Below are 21,005 nucleotides of genomic sequence, written 5' to 3' on the forward strand. Positions count from 1 at the left end.
GTGAAGACTGTGTTGATATTACTGCTTGTTTCTTATTGCAGAGGTTTGTATGGTCAGTGAACTAGAAGATCTCAGTGCTTCCATAGATGTCCAGGATGTATATACCAAAGTGAAATGTAAAATAGAGAGTTTCAATGTTGATCACTATAGAAGCAGGTAAATAATGAATAATGAATATAAGAAAATCTGTATTTTTCTTTGAACAAAGTTACCGTAAGACTTTTTCTATTTTAATTTGGCTGGTTGTTAAAATAAATACTATACAGGCATACCTCAGACATATTGAGAGTTTGGTTCCAGACTACTCCAATAAAGTGAATATTTCAATAAAGGAAGTGACAGAAATTGTTTGGTTTCTCAGTGTATATAAAGTTGTGTTTACACTATACTGCAGTCCGTGAAGTGTACAATAGCATTATGTATTTTAAAATGTACATACCTTAATTTAAAAATACTTTATTGCTAAAATGTGCTAATGATCATCTGAGCATTCAATGAGTCATAATCTTGTTGCTGATGGAAGGTCTTGTCTTGATGTTGATGGCTGCTGACTGATCGGGGTGGTGGTTGCTGAAGGTTAGGGTAGCTGTGGCAATTTTTAAAAATAAGTCAATGATGTCATTTGCCACATGGATTGAATCTTTCTTTATGAAAGATTTCTCTGTAGCATGTGATGCTGTTTAGTGGCATTTTACCCACAACAGAACTTCTTTCAAAATTAGAGTCAGTCCTCTCAAACTTTGCTGCTGCTGTAAAAAATGAGATTATGGAATATTCTGAATCCTTTGTTGTCATTTCAACAATGTTCCCAGCATCTTCCCCAGGAGTAGTTTGCATCTCCAGAAACCACTTTCTTTGCTCATTCATAAGAAGCAACTCCTCATGCATTCAAGTTTCATCATGAGATTATAGCAATTCAGCCCCATCTTTAGGCTCCACTCCTAATTCTTGGTCTCACGTTGTTTTCACCACATCTACCATTACTTCCTCCAGTGAGGTCTTGAAACCCTGAAAGTCACCCATTGGGGCTGGAATCAACTTCTTACAAACATCTGTTAATGTTGATATTTTTACCTCCTCCCATGAATCATGAATGTTCTTAATGGTGTCTACAGTGGTGAATCTTTTACAGAAGGTGTTTCCATTTACTTTGCCTAGAACCTTCGGAAGAATCACTATCTGATACAGTTTGGATATATGTCCCTTCCAAATCTCATGTGGAAATGTGATCCCCAGTGTTGGAGGTTGGGCCTAGTGGGAGATATTTGGGTCATAGGGGAGGATCTCTCATGAATGGCTTGGTGCCTCCCCACGGTGACAAGTGAAGCTCTTGATTTCTTAGTTCATGCAAGAGCTGGTTATTTAAAAAGAGCATAGCCTCTCCCTGCTCTCTCTTGCTTACTCTCTTACCATGTGACACACCTGTTCTGCTTTGCCTTCTTCCATGAGTAAAAGCTTCCCAAGGCCTCACCAGAAGCCAAGTAGATGATAGTGCCATGCTGGTACAGCCTGCAGAACCACGAGCCAAATAAACCTCTTTCCTTTATAAATTACCCAGTCTCAGGTATTCCTTTATAGCAATGCAAAATGGACTAACACACTGTAGCCTTACAGAATGTATTTCTTTTTTTTTTTTTTTCCTTTCTCTTCTTTTATTTATTTATTTATTTATTTTTTCTTTTTTTTTTTTATTATACTTTAAGTTTTAGGGTACATGTGCACATTGTGCAGGTTAGTTACATATGTATACATGTGCCATGCTGGTGCGCTGCACCCACTAACTCGTCATCTAGCATTAGGTATATCTCCCAATGCTATCCCTCCCCCCTCCCCCCTCCCCACCACAGTCCCCAGAGTATGATATTCCCCTTCCTGTGTCCATGTGATCTCATTGTTCAATTCCCACCTATGAGTGAGAATATGCGGTGTTTGGTTTTTTGTTCTTGCGATAGTTTACTGAGAATGATGGTTTCCAATTTCATCCATGTCCCTACAAAGGATATGAACTCATCATTTTTTATGGCTGCATAGTATTCCATGGTGTATATGTGCCACATTTTCTTAATCCAGTCTATCATTGTTGGACATTTGGGTTGGTTCCAAGTCTTTGCTATTGTGAATAATGCCGCAATAAACATACGTGTGCATGTGTCTTTATAGCAGCATGATTTATAGTCATTTGGGTATATACCCAGTAATGGGATGGCTGGGTCAAATGGTATTTCTAGTTCTAGATCCCTGAGGAATTGCCACACTGACTTCCACAATGGTTGAACTAGTTTACAGTCCCACCAACAGTTTAAAAGTGTTCCTATTTCTCCACATCCTCTCCAGCACCTGTTGTTTCCTGACTTTTGAATGATTGCCATTCTAACTGGTGTGAGATGATATCTCATAGTGGTTTTGATTTGCATTTCTCTGATGGCCAGTGATGATGAGCATTTTTTCATGTGTTTTTTGGCTGCATAAATGTCTTCTTTTGAGAAGTGCCTGTTCATGTCCTTCGCCCACTTTTTGATGGGGTTGTTTGTTTTTTTCTTGTAAATTTGTTTGAGTTCACTGTAGATTCTGGATATTAGCCCTTTGTCAGATGAGTAGGTTGCGAAAATTTTCTCCCATGTTGTAGGTTGCCTATTCACTCTGATGGTAGTTTCTTTTGCTGTGCAGAAGCTCTTTAGTTTAATTAGATCCCATTTGTCAATTTTGGCTTTTGTTGCCATTGCTTTTGGTGTTTTGGACATGAAGTCCTTGCCCACGCCTATGTCCTGAATGGTAATGCCTAGGTTTTCTTCTAGGGTTTTTATGGTTTTAGGTCTAACGTTTAAATCTTTAATCCATCTTGAATTGATTTTTGTATAAGGTGTAAGGAAGGGATCCAGTTTCAGCTTTCTACATATGGCTAGCCAGTTTTCCCAGCACCATTTATTAAATAGGGAATCCTTTCCCCATTGCTTGTTTTTCTCAGGTTTGTCAAAGATCAGATAGTTGTAGGTAAGCAGCGTTATTTCTGAGGGCTCTGTTCTGTTCCATTGATCTATATTTCTGTTTTGGTACCAGTACCATGCTGTTTTGGTTACTGTAGCCTTGTAGTATAGTTTGAAGTCAGGTAGTGTGATGCCTCCAGCTTTGTTCTTTTGGCTTAGGATTGACTTGGCGATGCGGGCTCTCTTTTGATTCCATATGAACTTTAAAGTAGTTTTTTCCAATTCTGTGAAGAAAGTCATTGGTAGCTTGATGGGGATGGCATTGAATCTGTAAATTACCTTGGGCAGTATGGCCATTTTCACGATATTGATTCTTCCTACCCATGAGCAAGGAATGTTCTTCCATTTGTTTGTATCCTCTTTTATTTCCTTGAGCAGTGGTTTGTAGTTCTCCTTGAAGAGGTCCTTCACATCCCTTGTAAGTTGGATTCCTAGGTATTTTATTCTCTTTGAAGCAATTGTGAATGGGAGTTCACTCATGATTTGGCTCTCTGTTTGTCTGTTGTTGGTGTATAAGAATGCTTGTGATTTTTGTACATTGATTTTGTATCCTGAGACTTTGCTGAAGTTGCTTATCAGCTTAAGGAGATTTTGGGCTGAGACGATGGGGTTTTCTAGATAAACAATCATGTCATCTGCAAACAGGGACAATTTGACTTCCTCTTTTCCTAATTGAATACCCTTTATTTCCTTCTCCTGCCTGATTGCCCTGGCCAGAACTTCCAACACTATGTTGAATAGGAGCGGTGAGAGAGGGCATCCCTGTCTTGTGCCAGTTTTCAAAGGGAATGCTTCCAGTTTTTGCCCATTCAGTATGATATTGGCTGTGGGTTTGTCATAGATAGCTCTTATTATTTTGAAATATGTCCCATCAATACCTAATTTATTGAGAGTTTTTAGCATGAAGGGTTGTTGAATTTTGTCAAAGGCTTTTTCTGCATCTATTGAGATAATCATGTGGTTTTTGTCTTTGGCTCTGTTTATATGCTGGATTACATTTATTGATTTGTGTATGTTGAACCAGCCTTGCATCCCAGGGATGAAGCCCACTTGATCATGGTGGATAAGCTTTTTGATGTGCTGCTGGATTCGGTTTGCCAGTATTTTATTGAGGATTTTTGCATCAATGTTCATCAAGGATATTGGTCTAAAATTCTCTTTATTGGTTGTGTCTCTGCCAGGCTTTGGTATCAGAATGATGCTGGCCTCATAAAATGAGTTAGGGAGGATTCCCTCTTTTTCTATTGATTGGAATAGTTTCAGAAGGAATGGTACCAGTTCCTCCTTGTACCTCTGGTAGAATTCGGCTGTGAATCCATCTGGTCCTGGACTCTTTTTGGTTGGTAAACTATTGATTATTGCCACAATTTCAGCTCCTGTTATTGGTCTATTCAGAGATTCAACTTCTTCCTGGTTTAGTCTTGGGAGAGTGTATGTGTCGAGGAATGTATCCATTTCTTCTAGATTTTCTAGTTTATTTGCGTAGAGGTGTTTGTAGTATTCTCTGATGGTAGTTTGTATTTCTGTGGGATCGGTGGTGATATCCCCTTTATCATTTTTTATTGCGTCTATTTGATTCTTCTCTCTTTTTTTCTTTATTAGTCTTGCTAGCGGTCTATCAATTTTGTTGATCCTTTCAAAAAACCAGCTCCTGGATTCATTAATTTTTTGAAGGGTTTTTTGTGTCTCTATTTCCTTCAGTTCTGCTCTGATTTTAGTTATTTCTTGCCTTCTGCTAGCTTTTGAATGTGTTTGCTCTTGCTTTTCTAGTTCTTTTAATTGTGATGTTAGGGTGTCAATTTTGGATCTTTCCTGCTTTCTCTTGTGGGCATTTAGTGCTATAAATTTCCCTCTGCACACTGCTTTGAATGCGTCCCAGAGATTCTGGTATGTTGTGTCTTTGTTCTCGTTGGTTTCAAAGAACATCTTTATTTCTGCCTTCGTTTCGTTATGTACCCAGCAGTCATTCAGGAGCAGGTTGTTCAGTTTCCATGTAGTTGAGCAGCTTTGAGTGAGATTCTTAATCCTGAGTTCTAGTTTGATTGCACTGTGGTCTGAGAGATAGTTTGTTATAATTTCTGTTCTTTTACATTTGCTGAGGAGAGCTTTACTTCCAAGTATGTGGTCAATTTTGGAATAGGTGTGGTGTGGTGCTGAAAAAAATGTATATTCTGTTGATTTGGGGTGGAGAGTTCTGTAGATGTCTATTAGGTCCGCTTGGTGCAGAGCTGAGTTCAATTCCCGGGTATCCTTGTTGACTTTCTGTCTCGTTGATCTGTCTAATGTTGACAGTGGGGTGTTAAAGTCTCCCATTATTAATGTGTGGGAGTCTAAGTCTCTTTGTAGGTCACTCAGGACTTGCTTTATGAATCTGGGTGCTCCTGTATTGGGTGCATAAATATTTAGGATAGTTAGCTCCTCTTGTTGAATTGATCCCTTTACCATTATGTAATGGCCTTCTTTGTCTCTTTTGATCTTTGTTGGTTTAAAGTCTGTTATATCAGAGACTAGGATTGCAACCCCTGCCTTTTTTTGTTTTCCATTTGCTTGGTAGATCTTCCTCCATCCTTTTATTTTGAGCCTATGTGTGTCTCTGCACGTGAGATGGGTTTCCTGAATACAGCACACTGATGGGTCTTGACTCTTTATCCAACTTGCCAGTCTGTGTCTTTTAATTGGAGAATTTAGTCCATTTACATTTAAAGTTAATATTGTTATGTGTGAATTTGATCCTGTCATTATGATGTTAGCTGGTGATTTTGCTCGTTAGTTGATGCAGTTTCTTCCTAGTCTTGATTGTCTTTACATTTTGGCATGATTTTGCAGCAGCTGGTACCGGTTGTTCCTTTCCATGTTTAGCGCTTCCTTCAGGAGCTCTTTTAGGGCAGGCCTGGTGGTGACAAAATCGGTCAGCATTTGCTTGTCTGTAAAGTATTTTATTTCTCCTTCACTTATGAAGCTTAGTTTGGCTGGATATGAAATTCTGGGTTGAAAATTCTTTTCTTTAAGAATGTTGAATATTGGCCCCCACTCTCTTCTGGCTTGTAGGGTTTCTGCCGAGAGATCCGCTGTTAGTCTGATGGGCTTCCCTTTGAGAGTAACCCGACCTTTCTGTCTGGCTGCCCTTAACATTTTTTCCTTCATTTCAACTTTGGTGAATCTGACAATTATGTGTCTTGGAGTTGCTCTTCTCGAGGAGTATCTTTGTGGCGTTCTCTGTATTTCCTGAATCTGAACGTTGGCCTGCCTTGCTAGATTGGGGAAGTTCTCCTGGATAATATCCTGCAGAGTGTTTTCCAACTTGGTTCCATTCTCCGCATCACTTTCAGGTACACCAATCAGACGTAGATTTGGTCTTTTCACATAGTCCCATATTTCTTGGAGGCTTTGCTCATTTCTTTTTATTCTTTTTTCTCTAGACTTCCCTTCTCGCTTCGTTTCATTCATTTCATCTTCCATTGCTGATACCCTTTCTTCCAGTTGATCACATCGGCTCCTGAGGCTTCTGCATTCTTCACGTAGTTCTCGAGCCTTGGTTTTCAGCTCCATCAGCTCCTTTAAGCACTTCTCTGTATTGGTTATTCTAGTTATACATTCTTCTAAATTTTTTTCAAAGTTTTCAACTTCTTTGCCTTTGGTTTGAATGTCCTCCCGTAGCTCAGAGTAATTTGATCGTCTGAAGCCTTCTTCTCTCAGCTCGTCAAAATCATTCTCCATCCAGCTTTGTTCCGTTGCTGGTGAGGAACTGCGTTCCTTTGGAGGAGGAGAGGCGCTCTGCATTTTAGAGTTTCCCGTTTTTCTGTTCTGTTTTTTCCCCATCTTTGTGGTTTTATCTACTTTTGGTCTTTGATGATGGTGATGTACAGATGGGTTTTCGGTGTGGATGTCCTTTCTGTTTGTTAGTTTTCCTTCTAACAGACAGGACCCTCAGCTGCAGGTCTGTTGGAATACCCTGCCGTGTGAGGTGTCAGTGTGCCCCTGCTGGGGGGTGCCTCCCAGTTAGGCTGCTCGGGGGTCAGGGGTCAGGGACCCACTTGAGGAGTCAGTCTGCCCGTTCTCAGATCTCCAGCTGCGTGCTGGGAGAACCACTGCTCTCTTCAAAGCTCAGATGGAAATGCAGAAATCACCGTCTTCTGCGTCGCTCACGCTGGGAGCTGTAGACCGGAGCTGTTCCTATTCGGCCATCTTGGCTCCTCCCCCTCAGAATGTATTTCTTAAGTAATAAGTCTTGAAAGACAGAATTACTGCTTGATCCATGAGCTGAAGAATGGATGTTAGCAGATGTGAAGACAACATTCATCTCCTTGTATATCTCCATCGGAACTCTTCAGTGACCAGGTGCATTGTCAATGAGCTACTGCTCATTTACAAAGGATTTTTTTTTTTTCTACACAAGCAGTCATTCTCAACAAAGAGCTTAAAATATTCAGGAGACCATGCTGTAAACAGATGTGCTATCATCCAAGCTTAGTTGTTCCCATGTATAGAGCACAGGAGAAGAGTAGATTTAACAAAATTCTTAAGGGCCCTAGGATTTTCAGAATGGTAAATGAGCATTATCTTCAACTTCACCAGCTGCATTCACCTTTAACAAGAGAGTCAGCCTGTCCTTTGAAGCTTTAAACCCAGGCATTGACTTCTCCTCTCTAGCTATCAGTCTGAGATGGCATCTTCTTCCAAGAGAAGGCTGTTTTGTCTACACTGAAAATCTATTAGTGTAGCCACCTTCATCAGTGAACTGAGATACATCTTTTGTATAACTTGCTGCCACTTATCGTTCAGCACTTGTTGCTTCATGTTGCACATTAATGTTATAGAGATGCCTTCTTTCCTTAAGCCTCCTGAACTAACTTCTGCTAGCTTCAAACTTAACTTCTGCAGCTTTCTTACTTCTCTCAATTTATAGAATTGAAGAGAGTTAGGGTCTTGCTCTGGATTTAACAGAATGGTGTGTCTGGTTTGATCCTCTACCCAGACCACTCAGACTTTCTGCCTATCAGCAATAAGGCTGTTTCACTTTCTTATCATTTGCAAGTTCTCTGGAGCAGCACTTTTAATTTTCTTCAAGAACCTTCCTTCTCATTCACAACTTGGCACAAGAAGCTTTGTTTTCTGCCTATCTCAGCTTTTGACATGCCTTCCTCACTAAGCTTAATCATTTTTAGATTTTTATTTAAAGTGAGAGATTTGCAACTCTTCTTTCACTGGAACACTTAGGGGCCATTGTAGGGTTATTAACTGGCTTCATTTCAATATTGTTATGTTTCAGGGAATAGGAAGACCTGAGGTGAGAGAGAAAGATGGGAAATAGTGGGGTCAGTGGAGCAATCAGAAAACACACAGCATTGATCAATTAAGTTTGTGTCTTCAGGACATCACTGTTCATGATGTCCTGAAATAATTATGATAATGTCAAAAATCACTGATCACAGATCACCATAACAGATATAATAATAATGAAAAAGTTTGAAATATTATAAGAATTACCAATATGTGACACAGAGACTGGAAGTCAGCATATATTGTTGGAAAAAATGGTGCTGATGGATTTACTCAATGTAAGGCTGCCACAGACCTTCAATTTGGGTAAAACATAATATCTGTACTATGCAATAAAGCAAAGCCCATAAAACCGAGGTATGCCTGTACTTATTCTCAAAGAGGGTTCTTAACAGATGCATTGATTAATTTTACTTAGTAATTGTTCATGTATGGAGTATAATAAAATTTTGTTTTATAAGATGACAAATCTGTTCATAAGTATATACATTGCCATATTAAATGAAATAAGCTACTTTTACTAATAATCTTACATAATTTATTTTCTATATTTTATATTTGTTAAGATGCCTGCAACCCAGTTCATGGCTCTGATTTTTGCTGTATACTTCCCATCCATTCTCTATACCAATATAATCATTGGTATAGAGATATACAATACAATCATTGGTATAGAGATATAATCACTGAGATGGAGCAATAGCTCATTTCCTAAGCACTTTGATGACTCTTTCTCATCTCACAGATGATTATTATGTATATGGATATGATAATTATTTTTGTCATATTAAACAGTGACTTATTAATTGGCTTTTGATAATAGAATGTTCAACTCTTTAGTTCCTTTGAAATGGTATGTGTCTGTATCAAAATGATCTTTGCAAGTGATAATACAATATTTTGGCTGAAGTAATTTTTAATGTCATGACTATTACGTATTGTGTTGTACTTTATCCCTGACTGTACCGCTAAATTTATATAAATTATAGATATTCAGATAATTTATTAATTTATTAAAAACATACGTTTCTTGTGTATGTGGTATGCACCAAGTGCTATGCCAAATGAGTACTGGGGATGTAGTGTTTAAGAAAAATAGCCTGGCATGGTGGCTCACACCTGTGATCCCAGCACTTTGGGAGGCCAAGGCAGGGGGATTACTTGAGCCCAGGAGTTTGAGACCAGCTGGGACAAGATGGCAAGACCCCATCACCACATACACACAAAAAGGAGCTGGGCATGGTGGTGTATGCCTGTAGTTCCAGCTGCTGGGGAGGCTGAGGTGGGTGGATTGCTTGAGCCCAGGAGTTCAAGGTTACAGTGAGCTATGATTGTGCCATTGCACTCCAGCCTGGGCGACAGAGCAAGGCTCTATCTTTAAAAAAGAAAAATAGACATAGATGTTACTCTTATCGAGGAGATGGAAGTAAATAATCAGCCAAATAAATATATAATTTACCATGAAGACAAATGTTCTTATGCAGAACTGTCAGAGTGCGGTGCTAATGTAAATTGTTCTATTGATTGCATTGTCAGATTTATGTTTTAGTTCAGTGCAGTGTTGTGAACTTTAGACTTATTTGAAATAGTTATGTATGTTCAATTTCTTAACTCAGAAAAATTGAAGAGAACAGATAAGGTGAACTTATGTTTTCCAGGCCAGGGGAAGGTTGGCAGTCAGGACATTTTGAAGGAGTATTTCTACAATGCAAAGAAAAATCTGTGGTGAGACCCATTTAGTTACTATGATTTTTGAAAATGTACTTTAAACTGTTTATCTTGTTATTTCATAAAATAGGACTAATGGTTACAAGAATTTGAGTTCAGAATAAATTCTTATTAGCCTGTTTCTTCAAAATTACATATAAATTTAAAGCTATTTATTCTTTGAAACTGCTCTTGTTTTGTAACCATCTTCCTGTTATAACAATTAAGTAAATTTATCAAAGAGGCAAAGGTAGGCTTGCTTTTGTTAATATACTTTATCTTTAATGTACTATTGTGTTGACTTTTTGGAATTGTTTCCCAATTCTTATGTGAGTTCATGCTGGATTGTTCTTTACCATAAACTAGAAGTAGTAATTTTATACTAAAAGCAATTATTTTTTGTTTACTTTCATTAACATTGCTTTTGCAGAAGATGGTCCAGGCAGAGGCCATACCTAGCGGTTGCTCAAACCTAAATTTATGCAAACTTGAGGAGAATTTAAAACTATCCAGATATTTTTTTGCTTATGGCTTTTATTGCTTTTTGTCTTTTCACCTTCTTTGCTCCTGTCCATCACCTCAAGCCTTGGGGAAGAGTGTTGGTCTTTGGGGCAATGTGGAGGTGTCTTCCTTTCCTGTACTGACAAGCTGAACAGACGCACCTTGTTGGTTCGACCCATCAGCAAGCAGGACCCTTTCAGTAATTGCTCTGGCTTCTTTCCTTCTGTAAGAAATTACTTTAAATTATGCTACACAACTCCCATTAACAGGAACCCAGAGAAGGAATTGAATGATTCATAGAGTCAACTCTTGATTTGTGTTTTCCTCCATATCATAAACTTTATAAATGAAGTATAATGTAATTTAAAATCATAAAACTGCTTTTCCACTAAAACCTGTTTCTGGGTCACTTGCATGAGTACAGACTAATTTTACCTCGATATAAGGAAATCAAAGTAGGACAATCATTATATTTTTTTAAATTGTGCATGTATTGAATGATCAAGAGTTGACCAATACTGCTTTTGTCATTCCTCTTACGATTCTTAATAAGATTGCCTTTAAAAAATTTTTTTCTATTATTATGCCATTGTTTTCTTACAACTAATTCAAAGTAACTTGTGTGGTACCTTCTTGAATCTGAACAAGTTTGCATTTCTGTCATTGATTAGGTAGATGAACACAAGGCTGTATCAGTGACTTTTAGACGTTTAGAACCTTGACTTTTTTAATGGTACAACATCTGGATATGTTCTTAAGCTAATTCTTTTAACTGATATTCTTAAAGTTAACTTTGTTCTTAAATTTAATTTTTAATAGTGTATTTGCATAGCAAGTGTTATGTTCTGATTTTATTTTGAGCTTTTACTAGCAATAGTCTTTAATCTTTAGTGCAGAAAAAAATGTGACTTTTGTGTTGGAGGAAGTGTTTAGATTTATTTTCCTCTCTTTGAATGTTCATTAGTGTCTGTGAAAAACATTCTTAATAATTTTAACAAATATTCATAAAGAAACCGTAAATTTATCAATAATGTTCTTCAGAAATTTTTTCTAAATTTATAAATTAAATGCCATTTAAAAAGTTTCTTTACTTAGTGTTTTTTAACATTTTATTTTAAATAGTATAAAGTATTATTACTGTATGAAAAATGATATTTATATTACCTCAACTACTATTCACTTTTTGCCTTATGTTAAGGGAGTTAAGGATGCAGCAATTAAAAAAAAAACACCCTTTCTTCATGTGGCTTACCTTTCAAGTATGCTTACATTCCACGTTTAAAATATTTTTCCAAATTAAAACATTTATACATTGAAATACCTTTTATACTCTTTACAGGATTCAAATGTTGCTATTAATAAAGATTTATTATGAGTTAGATTTTTTTAGATTAGTGGTCAGTAGTAACCCTCTCCCCAGTTTAGACACTTAGAACAGACAACATCACTGTGATCACTGTGGCCTCTTCCACTGGGGGTATACCTTAACAATCCTTCTCCATCTGTTATTGCTCATTGTCCAGCAACATGCTAATAAAACTGGTAGCACTTTTCTTGCTTTACTATACATCTTTTTGTTTTTGAGTGCAGAAATAAAAAAGAAGGGGAATCAAAAGAGAAACAGTGAAAATGTTGGGAACAGTGAAAAATGCTTTGAGAGCAGGCTATTATGGGGAAAGATGATTATATTGCACAACCATTTAATGCTTACTTTCCAGGGTTTTTTTAATGGTCAATTAAAAAATACAAAAATAATTTATTTTCTTATCTTCCTTCATTATAAAGTCTAAATTAAAAGCAAAATTAGCAGTGATAACTGAATTGCATATTTTTTCCTCTCACCATGTCAGTGGGTGATAGGCAACAAAATGAGAGGAAGAAAATGGAAGCAATTGAAATGTAGGAGTGATGGGATAATATAGCTCAGACTCATTACTGCTTTCCTATTTCTCTTTTTTTTCTGTTTATGTGAATATATTTTCTTCTTTTTGCTTTGTTCCAGTTCACTTCTCCTCTTAAAAATCTCCTCTTTGGACCCTACTAACTTTTTCAGGTGTTGGAAAGAGGGGCAGGGAATGTGGAATATAACAGTTCTCCTCTAATTCTATGCTGAGCAATTTCCAAAACAATATTTTATGTCTATTAATTGGTTGAGGAAGATTTTTTTCAAGTGATATTCTTTTTGTACGTTGAGGAATACAAAAGTATATGTTTTACTTTACTCTTTTAAAAGCATGCTGTTTTACTCTAACTTGTTTATAGTGTGCAATTTGGATAGGAGAGCTAATTGAGATAGTTTTAACAAAAATATTGAAGTTATGATAATTTTTTTACTCTGTTAAATGTTATATGTGTACTAATATAGTAGTATACCCAAAGATTATGATTTACAGGATAGTGATAATTAGATTTTATAAAAAATGCGTTAGCTATTGATAATAGGCAAGTTCTGAAAGACAAATGTTATATTGTTACATCACATTACTGTTTAAATATGCAGTAACTGTTTATTTAGTTCAGTTATCAAAGCATGGTATCGTTGAGGCTTCTTTTGTAGGCTCTGTCTTTGTATAAATTAGCCAAATTATTGAAGGAAAAACTCCATTTTCACAAATGTTATATCCTGTGTAGTGAAGGTAATCATCTGGCCTATTCAGATTTGGTCTCAAATAAAAATATGTAATGTGGTTATTTCAGTTTCACCTGAGTAAACAACCCTTCTGTGACCTGTGATACTTTTTATGACAGCCTCTTATACTCATAATGAAAAATTATCACGAAATGAAAAGATAAAATCAAGATAGTCTTTTCCAACCTACGTTTTTTTGTTTGAGACAGAGCCTCACTTTGTTGCCCAGGTTGGAGAGCAGTGGCTCAATCTCGACTCACTGCAGCCTCTGCCTCCTGGGTTGAAGCGATTCTTGTGCCTCAGCCTCCCAAGCAACTGGGATTATAGGCATGTACTACCATGCCACCACATCTGGCTAATTTTTTGTATTTTGAGTAGAGACGGGATTTCACCATGTTGGCCAGGCTGGTCTCAAACTCCTGGCCTCAAGTTATCTGCCCACCTTAGCCTCCCAAAGTGTTGGGATTACAGGCATGAGCTACCCCAGCCTCAAATTCTTAATGTTACAGAAAATGCAGAAGTCACAGAAATAGCCACAAAAAGATTAATAACCTCCCTCAAGATCTAGAACTGGAACTCAGGATTCCCATCTTTAGTTCAGTCATTCTAACCATCTTAGAAGCTTTTTGCCCACATCTGCAGAATTGATCAGTCATGTGTTTATTAAGAAGTGTAGGGTAAGACCAAGAGGTAAAAATACTCACTGAGGTCATTTTCTTCTTTCCAATTTTTTAAAAAATCTTTTTAATGAACTGTGTATTGTGATTTCCTTTTTTTGGAACAGACAACTACAAAACTTCTAGATGGCACTCATCAGCAGCATGGATTCCTCTCTCTGACATACACAAAAGCTGTAACAAAAAATGTCCGCCACAAGTTAACATCAAGAAATGAGCGAAGAAGTTTTCATAAGTTATCTGAAGGCCTAATGGATGGTTCTCCTCATTTTCTTCATGAAATTCTTCTTTCAGCACAAGCTTTTGATATTGTTCTTTATTTTCCTTTACTTAATGCCATTGCAAGTATATTTCAAGCAAAACTACCAAAGACCCAAAAAGAGAAAAGAAAATCTCCTGGTCAGCCCATGAGGACCCATACACTGACATCCCGCAATTTACCTTTGATTTATGTCAACACAAGTGTAATCAGAATTTTTATTCCAAAAACAGAAGAAATGCAGCCAACTGTTGAAGGTATTGTCTTCTGATTTTTTTTGTCTGATTTTAAATAATTTTCTTCTAGAGACCTTAGTTTTCTGGGTTTTTTTGTTTCTTTTAAAAAATATGAGCAGTTGGTTGTGCTTTGTGGTTTGGTATATTTTATAGAGAGGAAATATAGATATTCTACAAATCATTAGGAAATACATCAGAATACTATGTAACTATCTGACTTCGTTAGTAGGATAAGAAATTGAGGAAATTTTTTCTTCAGGGCTTTTGCCAGTAAAGCATATATATACTTTGTGTCAATTGTTTTACTAAACTCAAATGTTGTGTTCTGTATATCTAAGAGAACTAAAATTTTTTTTAAAAACAAGATCAAGCACAGTGGCTCACATCTGTAATCCTAACACTTTGGGAAGCCAAGATAGGAGGACCACTGGAGCCCAGGAGTTTCAGACCAGCCTGGGCAACATAGTGAGACCCCATCTGTACAGAAATAAGATATTAGCCCAACATGGTGGTGCACACCTGTAGCCCCAGCTTCTTAGCATATCATTTTTGTAATAAAATATTTGTATACGAACCTTATAGTGCTTAATTACCAAGCTAGAACTAAATTCAATGTATTATACTTAACAGATTCTTAATACAAGCCAGTTTCTACTTTTTATGTCTAACTTTTCTTAGAAGCTATCTTAAAATTAATTACTTTGAGATGTGAAATTACTATTCTCTGAATATCCTATATTCCGACAGTGGTATACAGTTGCTTTCATCTGTTCAGATAGTTTGTAGAAACACATGAATGGTTAAGAATAAAGAGTTAGTCTTTATTTACCAATTACAAGTGATAAACAACTCGCTAACCAGAAAAGTAAGAAGCGGTATATTCATTGCAAAGGAATGCAATGCTTTTTTCCTTATTATATAGGAGCACCTAATGAAATTTTAGAGAATGTAATTTACATTAAGTTTACATAGGTTAGAAAACAGAAATCTACATTTTTATACAGATAATTCCCTGAGGACTGTAGTTTCAGTTATAATAACATTTTTCCACAACCTTGGAAGAGACACAGACATAAAAGATTGGGGAGATTGTCAAACTGTTTTTGGCATTACAACTGAGAATGGGAGGAAAACACCATGGAAACAAAAGTAGATTGTCTTTATTACACAAAATTTATCAGTGTTTTGGGAGAAGAATTTGGGGTAGGTCATTACATTTAATAAAGACCATGGGCTGGGCACGGTGGCTCACGCCTGTAATCCCAACACTTTGGGAGGCCGAGTCGGGCAGATCATGAGGTCAGGAGTTCGAGACCAGCCTGGCCAACATGGTGAAACCCCGGCTCTACTAAAAATACAAAAAATTAGCCAGGCGTGGTGGCACGTGCCTGTAATCCCAGCTACTTGGGAGGCTGAGGTGGGATAATTGCTTGAACCCAGGAGGTGTAGGTTGCAGTGAGCCAAGATAGTGCCATTGCACTCCAGCCTGGGTGACAGAGCAAGACGCCATCTCAAGTGGGAAAAAAAAAAAAACAAAACACCATAATGTTGCAGTATCTGTAACTATTTTATTAAAATAAAATTATAGAAGTTTTATATCTAGATAAAAATAAGAATAAAGTTTTATACTATATAATATAAAAAATTCTAGGTATAGTTTTTATACAAGGATATTGTTTTCCACAAATACCTCTCTGATTGTTATAAAACATTCATTTTTCTAACTTAAGTGAGTTCCTGTATTTCATTTAAAATATGTTAGTAGGCTTTTATGATTTCCTGAATATTTCTTGAAGTGTTTGTTTTATGTTCCCCATTCCTTAATTGTAAAATTATTTTCAGTTTAATGCAAACAATTGGGAAGGCCAAAATTTCATTGAAACATAAGAAAAAATGTGATATTAGAGGTGAGAGGGTGGGATGAGGTATAGAAAAATACAGGGAGAATCTCTATGAAAAAAGCTGAGGAAATAGTGAGAGGCTATAGAGACAGAAAAGGAAGTAAAGCAACTTATCTAATTGGTAGACTTTTTTACTAATAAAGAAATGTTGACGATTTATAAATGATTCTCAAATTTTATGATGTAATTGTGTCTGAATAATAATTGTATAATGGACACTAAATTTAGTCATTTATCACACATTATTCCCTACACTGTTTTAATTTAGGGTTTCCTTCTTGAAAACCCATTTCACACCACAAAATATCAATTTCAGTAACAAATTTAAATTTTAGAAGACGAACCAAATGTGTATGATTCATTGCCTATTTATTAAGTTTTAAAACTTGACCAAGAATATGATACAATATCAGTGTGTTGTTTTTTTCTGCATCTTTGGCAGCCAGGCTGAGACTTTTAAAATGGGTATCTAATAATGTATACACTGGTAAATCTTTCTGAGTCAGACATAGCGGCTCCTCAATGTGGGCATTTGATCTGTATTCAAAATTTGCTCATTTGTCTTAAAATATCTTATCTATCTGATGTCCTGAAAGCTTCTGAAAGTCTTTGGTATTTGTTAGTGAGGAATATTTTCACAATAAATTGCTTTTTCATTGCAATTAGATCTTCATTGCAGAGCTTCTTTGACTCAAATTTTTGTGGCAATACCTGTGAGAGAAACCTACATGACTGACTTGTTTTCACCATCCATGTCAGTGTTCGTCATAGCCCTTAGGTGTTCTTCACTGGATGGGTCTTATTTATAGTGATAAATGTTTCCTTCTAAGGCAAAATTTGCCTATAAATGTAAATAGTTTTCATTGTTAATTTGGAAACCTTGTTTTTTCTCTTTTTTATTGTGGTAAAATATATATAACAAATTTTCTACTTTAATCATTTTAAGTATATAATTCAGTGGCAATAATTACATTCATAATGTTGTGCAACCATCACCACTATTTCCAAATGTATTTGTCACCCCAAACAAAAGCTCTGTAGCCGTTAAGTAATAGCTACCTTCATCTTCTGGTAACCTCTAATCTATTTTCTGTCTGTATGAATTTTACTACTCTAGAAATTTCATGTAAGTGGAATCATACAATGTTTATCCTTTTGTGTCTGGCTTACTTTACTTAGCATAATGTTTTCAAGGCTCATCCAAGTTGCTGCATGTATCAGAACTTCATTCCTTGCTATAGCTGAATAATATTGTTTTGTATGGATATACTACATTTTGTTTATTAATTAATCTGTTGGGCAGTTGGGTCATTTCCACCCTTTTTTGGTTTAATGTGAGTAATGCTGCTATGAACACTGGCATGGAAGTTTCTGTTAGAGGCCCTGTTTTCAGTTTTTTTGGGGTGTACACCTAAGAGTGGAATTTTTAGGTCCCATGGTAATTCTGTTTGGAATTCTGTTTTTGAGGAACCACCAAACTTCTTGGAAGCCCTTGTGGATTAGAGCACGATTTGTGGTATTTTCTGAACAATGCCAATGTGCAGGCATAGTTCAGTCAACAAGAAGAGCAAAGGGAGCTCACGCTTAGCATAGCAGCACCTGTGTGCCGAGCACCTGAGCAGCTCTGTGGTGAGGCAGAGGTCTGAAGTTCATTGTTTAACTCTAGCTTTATTTTCTGTGATACTTACCAAAGGTTTATTGAAACAAGTTATGTTTCACTGATATGTTTGTGACAAAAAGATTACAAATCAGGCTATTTAAGAAAAAGAGGAAAAAAAAGAACAACTTTATTTTCTGTGGGGCTTTTTTAGTTTGTTTATATGTTTTTGTTTTGGGCTTATTGTGTTATAAACATTAATACTACATATCACACAGTTTTATTGTTTCCCATTGAGTTGCTTCAACTAGGAAAATCCCTCAACTAATTGTAATTGCAGAAATATTTCCAGACTTCTGCCATCTTATTTTTAAAGCTGCTGCTGCTGCTGCTGCTGCTGCTGCTTCTGCTTCTGCTGCTTCTGCTGCTTCTGCTTCCTCCTCCTCCTCCTCCTCCTCCTCCTCCTCCTCCTCCTGCTGCTGCTGCTTTTTCTTCTTTTTTTGGTGGTGGCTGTGGTGGGTTTTTAACATATAATTTCAGAATTCAGGTGCCTAGGTACTTCCTAAGGTCACCTTGAATAAGAGTATGTCAGATTGGGGAAGGTTTTTATAGTTGTCTTTGGAAAACATAATTTCTTTTGTTTTTCTGTGGACTTTAAGTGGAATCCTTTGCAAATATGCATATTTTTAGCAACAAACAACTTTTTAGTGGTGTTTTTTTTTTTGTGGCTTGGATGTATGTATCTGTAGAATAAATTACCAGCAAAAGGATTGCTAGGTCAAAGGATTCCATACCTTTAAAATAGTAAGCGATGTCTAATTGCCTTCCTAAATGGCTATTTCTTACTCTTACCCTAACAGAAGTTTATTTTTAGTCTTTTGTAGGTCTCATTAGTGAAAAGTACGCTACTTTTTAAGGAGTTGCTTATCTTTTCCTTATTAATTAATACATTTTTTGTGTATTAATCCTTTTGTCTGGCATATGTATTGCTCATATCTTTACTTTTTTGTGTTCAGCCTTTGCATCTCTGTATCTGTGCATGTATCTGTATCTTTACTTATAATTGTACTTGCATCTCTATCTGAGGTGTTATAAATAGCCAGACTGTGTGCCTAAGCTAAGAATGCAAATACAAAAATGCATGCCAAAGTTTCAGATTTTGACACATTATGTTAGTATTTTTTATACTTTATCTTTCTTCTTTGCTACTCTTAATTTAAATAATCATAATTCACCCATGAAAAGGTCAGAAAAAAAATTTTTATTGAGGTAAAATTCATATAACAAATTCACCATTTTAAAGTGTAGATAATTTTTACATTATATTTTATATGGGAGATTGGATGTGTCCATTTAATACATGTTAAAAGCTATAATGTGGACTGTGGAAATCATGATTGAAGGAGCAATTTCATTAGAAATAAATGTCATTAATGACTCTAGTAAGTTGGAGTCAAGAGTATACTATTCATTTTATTTTAGAAAGCCTTTACAAGAAAGTTTGAATAAGATGATTATCAGATTAATTAAATTAAAAATGTAGGCCAGGCATGGTGGCTCATGCCTGTAATACCAGCACTTTGGGAGGCCAAAGCAGGCATATAGCTTGAGCCTAGGAGTTTGAGACTAGCCTGGGCTACATGGCGAAACCTCATCCTACAAAAAATACACAAATTTTCTGGGCATGGTGGCCCGGGCTTGTAGTCCCAGCTACTCAGGAGGCTGAGGTGGGAGAATTAACTGAGTCCAGGAGGTCAGGGCTTCAGTGAGTTGTGGTCACACCACCAAACTCCAGCCTGGGTGACAGGAGGAGACCGTGTCTCAAAAAAAATAAATAAATAAATAAAGTATATGTAAGTTGTTTTAATGAGTGTGAAAGAATAACTAAATCTTGCTACATCATACTTTTCAGCAGAAACTTTATTATAAAAATATCACAGAGCAATCTGTGCTTGTCACAGAGTAAGTAATCTGTGTCAAAGATGAGTGGTAAACCAAATGCAACTAAACTTTCTATTAATATGCATAATGGTCATTGATTATATATTTATTGAAACGTTTGTCTTCAACTGCCAGTATGGCAATAACTGATTAAAAACTTTTGTTGAAAGCTGTCACAACAGTTTTGGCTTTATAAAAGCATAACATTAAACAGTGGCAACTTCAAATACTCTTGAGACTTCAGATGTTTTACTAAACTGAGTTCATTTTGAGAATCTTAAAGGAAAGTTGAAGTCTCCAAAACACTTTTATTCAGGTTGGAATTAAGAAAAGTTTGTTGTAAGCAACATTCTTATATTATCTGACAGTTGCATGAAAATTCTGGTCTTTATTCAAGCTATTGGTTACTGATACAAACTCCTGATTTCAGAGTTGTTTATAGCCTTTTCATATGCCATACACAAATGTACATTCATGCATCTGTACACACACGTATACACACTCTCTTGCCCCAAGAAAAGATGAAATCTTTCAGGCTTGTAATATACGCTACATTAATGTAAGACTCTTTAATCATATCTAAATTTCACTTAATGATAAAAAAATTGAACATTCTACTATTTTATTTAGAAAAATGATATTGAAAGTCTGCTTTTCAACCTGGATATTGTTTACGTTATGTGTAGTTACTATCAGGATTCTAAATCTACAAGTCTTTGACTTCCAGCTTAATCTTTTTATTTCACAATAGACTTTTAAAAATCTAGCATGTCTAGAATGAGTAGTTCCTCATGAGGCTCAATTTTAAAAAATAGAGTTAAAGCAAGGAAGGAAGGCATTCATTTTCATGTTGAAAATATTTCTAGAAGGAACATTTCCTCATATGGTCCAACTATTAAATACAGGTGAAATAACCCAAAAAAGAGAAGCTGATTTTTTTTGGCGGTGATAAAGTAACTGAAGAAATGACTCAAGGCACTTTCATGTATAAATACATATTTTTATTATTTTTTTTTACATCTCGGTGATATATTTTGATAAGTTGAATACTTTCTGTAATAAAATTAATTATTTTAATCTAGTTTATGAATGATCTGCATTAAGTGCTCTTTTTTTTAATTATAACTTCATAGTCAGTATAATCTACTGAGAACACTTTTGGCCCTAACAGAAATAGAATTCTGTTCTTGGATCTGGCTTTGTATGTAACACCAAGTACGTCATTTCTCCTCCATATGTACCTCATTTACTGCAATGTTTCTATTACATTTCAGACTTTCATATGGTGAGTAG

At 36.0% G+C, this 21,005-nt stretch overlaps 1 protein-coding gene across 5 annotated transcripts in view; it reads left to right on the forward strand.

Moving 5' to 3' along the window:
* VPS13B (vacuolar protein sorting 13 homolog B) overlaps positions 1 to 21,005 on the forward strand; it is an 868,795-nt gene that overhangs the window by 485,844 nt on the left and 361,946 nt on the right. For 4 of the 5 annotated variants that reach the window (XM_055116771.2, XM_063606452.1, XM_055116773.2 and 1 more), the window contains exons 27-29: positions 42 to 156; positions 9,923 to 9,989; positions 13,886 to 14,294. In XM_055116771.2, coding sequence (XP_054972746.2) covers positions 42 to 156; positions 9,923 to 9,989; positions 13,886 to 14,294 — 591 coding nt within the window. Of the gene's footprint in view, positions 1 to 41; positions 157 to 9,922; positions 9,990 to 10,555; positions 10,698 to 13,885; positions 14,295 to 21,005 lie in introns of all 5 variants that reach the window. The other variant, XM_057303059.2, reaches the window with a different exon arrangement.

The sequence above is a fragment of the Pan paniscus genome, chromosome 7 (assembly GCF_029289425.2).
Source record: "Pan paniscus chromosome 7, NHGRI_mPanPan1-v2.0_pri, whole genome shotgun sequence".
Taxonomy (NCBI): Eukaryota; Metazoa; Chordata; class Mammalia; order Primates; family Hominidae; genus Pan; species Pan paniscus.